The 11,473-nt window shown below is 37.8% G+C and overlaps 1 protein-coding gene across 1 annotated transcript in view; it reads left to right on the top strand.

Moving 5' to 3' along the window:
• Window positions 1-11,473, top strand: part of slc25a24 (solute carrier family 25 member 24) — a 20,800-nt gene that overhangs the window by 6,768 nt on the left and 2,559 nt on the right. The window contains exons 4-9 of the mRNA XM_014021829.1: window positions 2,667-2,778; window positions 6,488-6,646; window positions 7,565-7,717; window positions 7,820-7,927; window positions 9,546-9,713; window positions 9,804-9,954. Coding sequence (XP_013877283.1) covers window positions 2,667-2,778; window positions 6,488-6,646; window positions 7,565-7,717; window positions 7,820-7,927; window positions 9,546-9,713; window positions 9,804-9,954 — 851 coding nt within the window. The remainder of the gene's footprint in view (window positions 1-2,666; window positions 2,779-6,487; window positions 6,647-7,564; window positions 7,718-7,819; window positions 7,928-9,545; window positions 9,714-9,803; window positions 9,955-11,473) is intronic.

The following is an 11,473-nucleotide window of genomic DNA, read 5'->3' as shown; positions in this document are numbered from 1 at the left end:
AAAAAAAAAAAAAAAAGGTCACACTCTAATATTTCATTGAGCCACCTTTAGCTTTAATTATGGCATCCATTCACCATGGATTTGTTTGGATACGTTTTTGTAATGTCACAAGATTTATTTCCATCCAGTGTTGCATTCATTTTTCACCATTGATGATGGTAGAGTCTGACCTTCTCCAGCACATCCCAAAGATTCTCAATAGACTCTGCGGAGCCAGTCCATGTGTGAAAATGATGTCTCATGCTCCCTGAACCACTCTTTCACAATAAGAGCCTGATGAATCCTGGTGTCATCTTGGAATATGGCCGTGCCATTAGGGAAGAAACAATTATTGATGGAATAACCTGGTCGTTCAGTATATTCAGGTAGTCGGCTGACCTCATTTTTGAGCACAAACTGTTGCTGAACCTGGACCTGAACACCTGCAGCAACCCCACATCACAGCACTGCCCCTACAGGCTTGTACTGCAGGCACTAGATGTGATGGGTCCATCACTCTGGAACAGGGTCAGTCTGGACTCATCAGACCACATGAGCTTCTTTCATTGCTCCAGAGTCCAATTTTTATGCTCACTAGSAAGCTGAAGCCTTTTTTTCCCCAGTTAGCCAATGATTTGAGCCTTCTCAAACAGACTGACATCTTTTTCACCATCACAGGATGTGTCTTTCCACAAACGAGAAGAAACTGTACGCATTAGTACCTATTTGCGTAGTTAAATCCAGGTGGCAACATTTTTTTTTGGGCCAGGCAGTGTATAAATTGTTGGCCAGGCAGTGTATAAATTGTTGGCCAGGCAGTGTATAAATTGTTGAAACTGCACAAAAATTGTAGAAGGAGATACGTGCAGAAAAAAAGTATGGAAGAAAAATGGATTTTCACACAGATATGTTGGTGAGGATGAACACGTTACTGTGAATTTTGTAGCTTTCATGTTTGCGGAATGGATGGATGTAAAGTTCTAATAAGTGGATTTAATGATTAATGTGACTGAACATATGAAAACTACACTTTATGTGTGGTTAAATCGGGTGATTTAAACCAGGTGAGAAGCTGGTTCCTGTCAGTAATTTTGTTCATCTGTAAAACRTCCGGACAGAAACAGTCAGGTCTCAGTTTAAAGAGGTTTGTCTTCTGATGCGATTTGAAATTGCAAATAATTTCTTTATGCATAGAGCTCCGCTGTCTGTGCTGTATTTACACAAGCAAAGAGTGAAGCTGCACATGCAAAGGGCGGCATGACCAGTAGAGCCGGATTTGCACGTCAGTGAGTCAGACAAAAAGACTTTGTACTAAGTCTACCAAGACAGTCTGCAACCAGTAGCGCTACATACAGGATTTAGCTGCTACAGTTAGAAAACAACAAACTAATTGATGGGTGGCAGTCAGTTAAACGGATACAAGAAGGAATTAAATGAAAGGATCAGGAGATACTATAAAGAAACTCAAAATGAAATTTTATTTGTCCTAAATCTTGTTTGTGCGCTTTAAAGAGATCCCTGATTAGTTGTAACGTTAGACTTTATTTGATAAGCATATTTTAAATGTAAAATAAAGACTGTAAAAATACTGTAGGCTGTTTAGTTTTGTACATTTTTAGAAATATATTTTAACACGGACTGAGCCATTTTATTTACACACAAAGCATTCTGGGTAAATGATGACGCGGATAGGTCCTCGGTGTGAGCGAGCTATATCCACCCTGAAGGTTAATCTTGGACAATATCTGATGATCGATTCTTTTAAATGAAACCAGAGCATTGACAGAGAGGAGAAGTGTGGATGGAGGACAACAGAGCTGCTTCATGGAAGAAGAACCTCAGTTTTGCCTGTTAGCCTTCACGCTAGCGCCGACGCTATATYRCCTTATATGTATTAGCTCGGTGCTAGCGCGACAAACAAGCTAAACTGAGGTCCTCCATCCATATTTTCAGTTGCAGGCTGAGTCATTTTTGTGTTCCCCTCTCTGTCATGTGGATGAAGGACCTCAGTGACGAGAGGAGAATGTGTAGCGCTGAGCTAATACATACAGTATATATATTTATATACCTAATTTCCCTCTGGGATCAACAAAGTATTTTTGAATTGAATTGAATATATGGTGACAGCTTCGGGGCTAACGCTAAAGCTAACAGGCTAAGCTGAGGCTCAGTTACAGACTGAGTCATTTCTACCTTCTCCTCTCTGTCAACGCTCTCTGGTTTCTTTTAAAAGAGCCAATCATCAGATATTGTCCAAGATTAACCTTCAGGGTGGATATAGCTCGCTCACACCGAGGACCTATCCACGTCATCATTTACCCAGAATGCTTTGTGTGTAAATAAAATGGCTCACCCGTTGTTACAAATAATCGGGGATCCCTTAAACTTCTCCCAAACTTTCACTGGCTTTATGGTAAAATTATCCCTGTTTGTTTGACTGCTGAACTATAATAATACTGCACATTCATGTTTATCCTGGCTGAAAGGTATTTTCTTTACTTTTATAATATGCACACATAACAAACACTTCTAAGATTTGCATACRTGCACGAGGTGAGCAGAATTTACAAAGTTTATTAAAATGTATAACTCACTTTAAACTTAAGTTGATTTGTATCTTTATTAAAAGTTCAGGTTATAAATTAGTGTGTGTGCGTGTTTATTTATTTATTTATTTTGTTCTGCAGTATAGACACTGATGGCACCATGACAGTGGACTGGACTGAATGGAGGGAGCACTTCCTGTTTAACCCGGCCACCAGCCTGCAGGAGATCATCCGCTACTGGAAACACTCCACGGTAAGGAAGGAGGGTGCAAGTCTTCAAAATGTGCATTTCCTGCGTACACACCGTGTGAATGCTAGCTGAGAAGGTTTAATAGCAAAACTGTGAAAGTGAGTTCAATTTGAACAGCTGACATTTGATGTAAGTAAAAAAAAAAAAGAAAAATCAGTTGAAAAAAATTAGCAAAAATGTATAAAAACAGAGCAGAAATGTAGCTAAAAGACAGAAACAAGATGGATTTACCAAACGTAATAAAAGGACAGTAAAAAAGCTCACCCTGGCAGAGAAACTGAAAAAGAAAGTACAAAAAAGTTGAATTTTGTGATAAAATAAAAGCTGAAATGAGCTGAAAACAGTTAAAAGTAGCGTAGAAGGCAGAAAACAGCCTAAATTAGCATGAAAAGCAGAAAGAAGCACAAAAAGTTGCATGGTAATAGCAGAAAGCAGCAGAAATATAGTTTAGTTTTAGTTTTTTCATTTCTTTAAAACAACATAAGTTCAACAACAAACAAAAATACAAATCAAATTAAATGAAAGGTAGCAGAAGAAGAAAAACTCTTATTACATCTGCCCCTTTTTCTCAAATAAATAAAATCAAAATGATCTACAGTTTACAAAAAAGAAAAGTTTAACTCCTTGAACAACTATTCATACGTTTACATATTTCTCCAGCAAATTAACCTTTATTATTCTCTTAAATATACATATTGATCTGGCATTTTTAATGTCATCTTCCAGATTTTTCCATAATTTAATTCCCTGGACTGAAGGACTCCGTTCCTTTTGAACTGGTTCTAACTTTAGGTCTCACAAACATTTCTATCCCCTTGAGATTATAACAACTCTCTCTTTTAATGAAGTGTAATTGGATGTTTGAAGGTAATGTAAAATTAAAAATAATTTTACATTAAAAATAGCTGAAATAGCAGAAAAAAACTAAAATTGGGGTTGGGGGCAGCCAAAGAAGTCAAAAATTAACAGTAAGAAGCARAACCAGGGTAAAAGGTAAAAAGTGCAGGAAAGATTTATAAACATTTTGAAGGGTTTAAAGGATGTAGAAGAGAGCTCCATTCATTTTCAATGAGAAAAAAGTGGCAGATAAAGCTAAATACCTGAAAAAGTAATTGTTGAAACAGCGAAAGTCATAGCCAGAATGTTCTGAAGGAGCTGAACATTTTGATATATGAAATGCTGAAATGACAAAAATAAATAAATAAATAAATAAAAACCTGGAACAAGTTGTGTGATGAAAAAAATTGAAGTGTAAAGACAACCGAACAAGCTGATGAAGGATTTGAGACTTTTGTCAGCAAATCAGCTCCTCTGCGTCAACAAGTTGGATTCATTCATGTCAGAAAAACACCATGATGTGTTAAAAGGARGAAACTGAAGAGTTTATTATTCTAAATTTTTGCAGCTTTTTAACGTAATAAACCTTTAAAAACTGTGCTTCAGSTGCATGCCAGAAATAGAGCCTTTCTCTGTCTCAGGCTAATCTGTGACGTTTGCTAACACTGTTCCCCGGCTCAGCCTCGGTGGATAAATGACCTTGTGGTTTCTAAACTCAGCCGAGACGAGCTAATTTGAGCCCGATTAGCTCGTCACTGGGATTTGGAAGGGATGAGGCGAAAGGAAGCAAGWTGATTGCAGAGGAGCTGAGATGAGAAGCTGATGGCAGGTAGAACTTCCCATCACCTCCAGTGTTCGAGCTGCAGGTGGCTGCTCGGTCTGGAAACAGCGTCTAGACCCGTGCGGCAGATCTTTGTGAGTTTATCGCACCGGGACCGTTCTGCAGTCTGAACAGAGGCTTTTGGGCGGCCATGGCTCTGCTGCAGCCTCAGCAGCAACAAGCAAACTGGTTTTTCTTAGAACTTGAAGACGATGGGGGGCTCTACGAGTTGGAGGTTGATATGGTAGGTTGAACAGAATGTGCTGGCGATGGCTTGGGTTCAGCSTTAGCATCGTGCTAATGGGAGACTTGGTGAGGGAAAAWAAMCTGAAACTGTTCTGAGAAACAGCTATATTAGTTTTTCACAAACAASTGATGTTTGTTGGGTTTAAAAATATACAGTAGAAGACCATTTATTAAGCAAATTATTAGGGATGCACGATATATCGGCATTAATATCAGTATCGGCCAATATTGGTCATTTTTTAGAATATCTGTATCAGTCCGATATGTAAAACTGGGCCGATATTAATGTCCGATATTGATTCCCCACTTTTTCGCTTTGTGTTTCTGTTTTGGGAGAGGAGATGTTTGGTTGAGCTGCATCCTTTTGATCATGGTAGTGATACTGATGCTGCGCAGCCAGGAATAACTCAAGTAGGGAGCCATGTCAGAGGTCTGGTCATTTATTTACGGTATCAAAAAAAGTGTTTTTGTGGGTATAAGTATAATATAATGTGTGTGTGTGTGTAATATCAGTAAATATCAGTTATCGGCCATAAAAGCAATAATTATATCGGATATCAATATCGGCTGAAATTTTCGTATTGGTGCATCCCTACAAACTAGCGTTTTGTTTTTATTTAATGTTAATTTATAKTAAGGCCCTGTCACACTCCGTTTTAGACAACTTATGCCAACTTGTGAAAATTTTAAAGACATCTACGTTGAAGATGGATTTAAAAAATGAACTGGAAGCCTCTTTTAGGTGTGTACATACTGTAATGCAAATAAATGGATCAAGTAACTTCTTTTAGCAATTTAGACGTAAAAAAAATTATAAGTTGTCTAAAACGTTGTAAGGCCCTGTCACACTATAACATTTTAGACAACATATACCAACTTATGAAAAGTTTGGAGACATCTACGTTAAAGAGAAATTTTTAAAAAATTCAACTGGAAGATATTATAGGCATTTACATACTGTAATGCTAACTAATTCATCAAATATCTAACTTTTATTAGTCAYTTTTAGTGGAAAATAACATTTCATAAGTTACCATAAGTTGTCTGAAACATTATAGTGTGACAGGGCCTTCACACAAAAAGGAGACAAAATTAACAGTTTTGTTTAAAGTTGTCCAGACCATGTTTTTGATGCTTTTCATCGAGCATAAAATAAGAAAGAAAAACAATTTAGGTGTAAATTTGATGGCGCTCACCAGTGGCGTGCAGTGATGTAATGAGTGCCGCATCACTGATCTGTACTTATGTGAGGTTTTGGATGAGGAAGTGCGTTCTGTCCTGTGAGGCATTAGGCTCAAGGTGAAGCTTTGCTGACTCCTCACAGGGTTCCTGCGGAGCCTTAAAAAGTCTTACAAGGCATTGAATTCGTCAATCCAAAAATAAGGCCTTAGTTATTCTTTAGAATGTCTTAAATCAAATTTTCAGAGGTCTTAAATGTTAACACATTGTAATTGTGATTTGTCCTAAAATAAAATAATTGGTAACATTTATTTATTTATTTTTTACCGTGGCAAATTTTTTTTCTTTTTGTTGTTAGATTAAACATTTGTGTGAAATTGTTGCTAACTAGGTTTTTTATTTTCACTTGTGTTTATTGTGTAATTGGTCTTAATTTTTTTTAAGTGGCATTAAAGAGGTCAGTCTTAAATTTAACTTTCCTTAAGCTGAAGGAACCCTGCCTCAGAATTTTGCAATTTTATTTTTACTATTTAAATGATCACATCTCCTTAATCTTTTTCTTAATTTGACTCCAGATGAGAGCATGAAGCAAATATAAAAGAATTAACTGACTGAATGTGCCGTTTGTAGGTTCTGGACATTGGTGACAGCCTCACCATCCCAGACGAGTTCACAGAGGAGGAGAAGACGACRGGTGTGTGGTGGAGGCAGCTGGCAGCGGGGGCCATGGCGGGTGCTGTGTCSCGCACAGGGACCGCCCCGCTGGACAGAATGAAGGTCTTCATGCAGGTGGGGCAGCATTTATTTTACCCTTTTTTTTTTTTTTTTAAATCTTCGGCTTTATGCAGGTGTCCTTTATGGTCCAGTTGTTACAGATTTCCTCAATCTATTAGAATGTTTAGAAGGGTTCCAAATTTGGACTTAGTTTGTAATTTGTGTTTGGTTCGGTTTGCTGTTTTTCTTTTTCAAAATAAAACAAATAATCTAGTGTTTTTTTTTTCTTTTTTAGCCTTTTTTTGTTTTGAAGCTTAATTAGAAAAATGACAATTGCAAAATGGGAAAAGGCTGCATTTTCTTTTTCGTTTTAATAACTAATGCAAAGACAACCTTTATATTTTGTTAGTGCACCATTTGTTACTTTTTGGCAGAATCAGAAATCATCAAGGCATGAACGATTTCATGTTTTCCCTTCAGAATCTGCCTTTTTAGAAGAAGTCGATGCATCTTGAGAGCTTTTTTTTTGCTCTAGTATTCAAAATTATGCAGAATCAGATTTCAGTGCAGCTGTTACCAATATGTTAGGATTAGATTCCATTTTTTTAGCAGTCTTCCAGCTGTAAATTCATATTCTTCAACAACTTCCATCGTTTCCTCTATTGCCACATATTAAAACAAAAAACGTATTTTACTTTGGATATAAATAGCTAAAGCAAAAATCAAACAGTTTGATTTAGCATTTTTACATTTAGGATTTGAAAATGGGAAAAACAAAGTAACAACATGGTTGTTTTCTTTTTGCAATTTTATTTTGAAAAGGAAAAAAACCAAAGAACGAACCATATATGGATTATTTGTAGTATCTTTTGATTTTTTTGTGGTTTTTTTTTATTAAAAGTTGCATTTTATCTGCTGCTTGAAAGAGATTTTCCTGTAAAAGTTGACTGAATGATACAAATGGTTTATTATTATTTTTTTTATTGTTTTCAGGTTCATGCTTCTAAGAGCAACAAAATCAGCCTGGTGGGTGGTTTTAAGCAAATGTTAAAGGAAGGAGGGGTGACATCTTTGTGGAGAGGAAATGGTGTTAATGTCCTTAAGATTGCTCCCGAGACGGCTATTAAATTCATGGCTTATGAACAGGTGAAAAATACTTTACACTCCTCTGAACTGGTTTGTTTTAGCCGACTCATGTTCAGCACTCATAATATTCTGCTGTCTTTTATTGTGTCTGTGTCTCATCAGTATAAGAAGCTGCTGTCCAGTGAACCAGGGAAAATCCAGACCCATGAGAGGTTCATGGCAGGATCGCTGGCTGGAGCCACAGCGCAAACTGCCATTTACCCCATGGAGGTGAGCAGAGGTGTAGCTTCTACATGTAACAAAACACTTAAATGCCACTTAAACCAACAATTCATCTCTATTATTTCACTCATTTTAATCTGAAAAGTGCAAATCCTCATTTGTTTCACATTTAGCTGCAAAATATGGCGTGATATGGGGCCAAAATTAAGAYTACTGCATAACTGAGAGGCCGACACTGGCAAATGAGAAGGAGACTATTCATTTGTGTTAGCATCGGAGAGACTAGCAACTAGCATGGATAAGCTGGCGTTAGCATTGGAGAAGCTAGCAACTAGCATGGATAAGCTGGCGTTAGCATTGGAGAGGCTAGCGACTAGCTTGGATAAGCTGGCGTTAGCATTGGAGAAGCTAGCGACTAGCATGGATAAACGGCATTAGCATTGGAGAGCCTAGCGACTAGCATGGATAAGCTGGCATTAGCATTGGAGAAGCTAGCGACTAGCATGGATAAACGGCATTAGCATTGGAGAGACTAGAGACTAGCATGGTTAAGCTGGCGTTCGCATTGGAGAGGCTAGTGACTAGCATGGATCAGTTGGTGTTAGCATTGGAGAGGCTAGAGACTAGCATGGTTAAGCTGGCGTTAGCATTGGAGAGGCTAGTGACTAGCATGGATCAGTTGGTGTTAGCATTGGAGAGGCTAGAGACTAGCATGGATAAGCTGGCATTAGCATTGGAGAGGCTAGAGACTAGCATGCCTAGGCTGTTCACCTACTTTATTAGACACAAACGTTTTTGAATAAAGTAAACTTTCTCAACAAAAATGGTTGACATATAAAACCTATAAGCAACATGCACCGACGGGTGTTCTTTAGACAGAATTTACTGTTCAACATAACGTCAAGCATAAATATCAAACATAAAACACAACTGTGAAGCCGGCAGCTTTAGTTACCATCTGAATTAGCAGCTACGTTTGCCCTTGTCTATTGGTTGACGGCAGTGTTTTTTATTATCTTTAGCTGAATTATGAGAAAAGTCAGAAATATTAAGTTGGGGCTTTTTAGAGCAAGTTTAGCTTTTAGAGAAAATTTTCTTTATTCAAAAAAGTTTGTGTTTAATAAAGTAGGTGAGCAGCCTAGGCATGCTAGTTGCAAGCCTCTTTGATGCTAACACCAGCTTATCCATGCTAGTTGCTAGCCTCTCCAATGCTAACACAAACGAATAGTCTCCTCATTTGCCAGCACCAGCCTCTGAGTTACCAGTTCTGGCCTATCATTATTCAGATCAATAGCTGGCTTAGGAATAGAGTTAGCCTCCTGCTACAAGGATGTAGCAACCGCTGGTTGCACAGTACTCTTAATTTTGGCCCTCATACCGCMCMATAGCAAACATCCTYAGTGCAGAGTGCARCTCGATCACGTCATCTMTAAAGATGCAGCCCTGAGATTACTGAAACAGACATCTTATTGTATACTCAAAAAATTAGCATAAATTAGTTAATGATCTTTCATTTGGATAAAACCAAGCATAGTACTGGTAACTTGTTAGTAAACAAATTAAAAGCACTTCAAAAGGAATCTAAAACCAGTWAAAATGGCACGAAGGCTCACAATAGAATAGCAGTTTGTCGGTAAGAGCTTGATCTCATCTTTTGTCTTTTCAGGTGATGAAAACCCGTCTGACGTTGAGGAAAACTGGACAATACTCAGGAATGTTTGACTGTGCCAAGAAAATCCTGAAGCGTGAGGGGGTAAAGGCATTCTATAAGGGCTACATTCCCAATATTCTGGGCATCATCCCCTACGCTGGGATCGATCTGGCAGTCTACGAGGTACATTGTTGTAAATGGTTTAAAATGTTCTTTTTGTCAAACATGATACTGCTACACTGATGCTCTTTGTGCTAATTGTTTTTTAATTAGAGTTTAAAAAACCTCTGGCTGTCTAAATACGCTAAAGATACAGCGAACCCAGGCGTTCTGGTGCTGCTGGGTTGTGGTACCATCTCCAGCACCTGTGGCCAGCTGGCGAGCTACCCTCTGGCACTGATCCGTACCCGCATGCAGGCACAAGGTAAATGAAATCTAATCTGCTCATTAAAGCTAATTTTCAAATGTTGTATATTATATGGTTTTACCAAGAGGTGATGCAATATTTAAAACAAAGCAGGAAATAAAAGTCAATCAGAAACACAACATTTGCTGTTTTACATCAGTACAGAGTTTGCAGTGTATATTATGCAAAATCGACTACTTTGAGCTTCATATCATGTTATAATGTCATTCCCTCATCAAAAACATACCCAGAGTGTTGCTTTGACTCATTCATGCACGTTTGATAAATCCTTGTATCTCCTGTGGTGGCCATGTGGAGCTGTCTAAACGCTTTCTGGTACAAAGCTCCGCCTACTTGTACAAAGCTCCTCCCTGGATCTGCAGTTGAGACCTGCACCCCCATGCTTGGGATTAATATCAAAAATTATGGATTTTGAGGCTCATTATACAGGTAAATGTCTGAAGGGGTTGACATGTATGCAGTGTGCCTGGAAAATACAAAATACCCACTTTTTAACATTAAATTCAATGACCTTTCAAGGACTTTCCAGGACCAATTTYCTCAAATTCAAAGACTGTGTGTGATTGTCTTTACCTACTGCTACCACTGAATTTGTTTTCAATAAATGATTTTAATACAATGTAAATTCAATTTAAAAAAAACAATGGCATAGAAGCTGTTGGGTCAGAACCAATGAAAGAAAGTGGATTGAACGTAAAGCCTAAATTCATWTCCACAACACATGGACGGACTTGACTCTGACTCAATGTGACTGGCAATTCATCAGTTCACCACAGCATTTCTACAGCTTAAGGGAAGTTAAATTTAAGACTTTTTWAATGCCACCTGACATGAAATTTAAGATTAAATTCACAATAAACACAAATGGGAAAATAAACAGCGAAACTTTCACCCAAACGTTTATTTTAACACAAAACAACTAGCTGTAAGAGGCAGTCAGTAAATGATTTTAAAAAACAAATAGCTACCAATTATTTTAACATTTGAGATGAATTACAATCGTCCTACTTACAACATGTTAACATTTGTAAGACCTCTGGAATACTGAATTAAGACATTTTAATACTAATTAAGGGCTTATATTCGGATTGATGAATTCAATGCCTTTTAAGACTTTAAGGATCTGCGGGAACCCTGCACCAGCGAGAAGACTGCATGCACCAATAAACGTGTTGTTACACATGTTAACTATGAAATACAAGGTTGCAGTGCAGAACAAAGAAAAGATAATGACACATTGACAGCTGTCGTCGTCAATGTAAAGTTTCAAACCCAAAAACCCTTGAAGGACCGGTGTCGTTTATGCCTGTTTTCAAAAACTTTCTAGGGTCTTGAACTTATTCACAAACTTTTAAGGATTTGAAGGACCCATGGGAACTATGTAAATATGTTTTATAGTTTAGTTCAGAGATTCTTAACCTATGGGCTGCGAGCGCCACCTTGAGGGCCTCAAAAGAACAGCAGTTTTTAACTTTGGGCCACAAAGGGCTGTGGGACCGCATTGATTTTTGAATAA

Source organism: Austrofundulus limnaeus, unplaced genomic scaffold (genome assembly GCF_001266775.1).
Source record: "Austrofundulus limnaeus strain Quisiro unplaced genomic scaffold, Austrofundulus_limnaeus-1.0 Scaffold307, whole genome shotgun sequence".
In the NCBI taxonomy this organism is placed as follows: Eukaryota; Metazoa; Chordata; class Actinopteri; order Cyprinodontiformes; family Rivulidae; genus Austrofundulus; species Austrofundulus limnaeus.
Note: the sequence above shows the minus strand (reverse complement) of the source record. Positions and strands in the feature narration are given on the sequence as shown.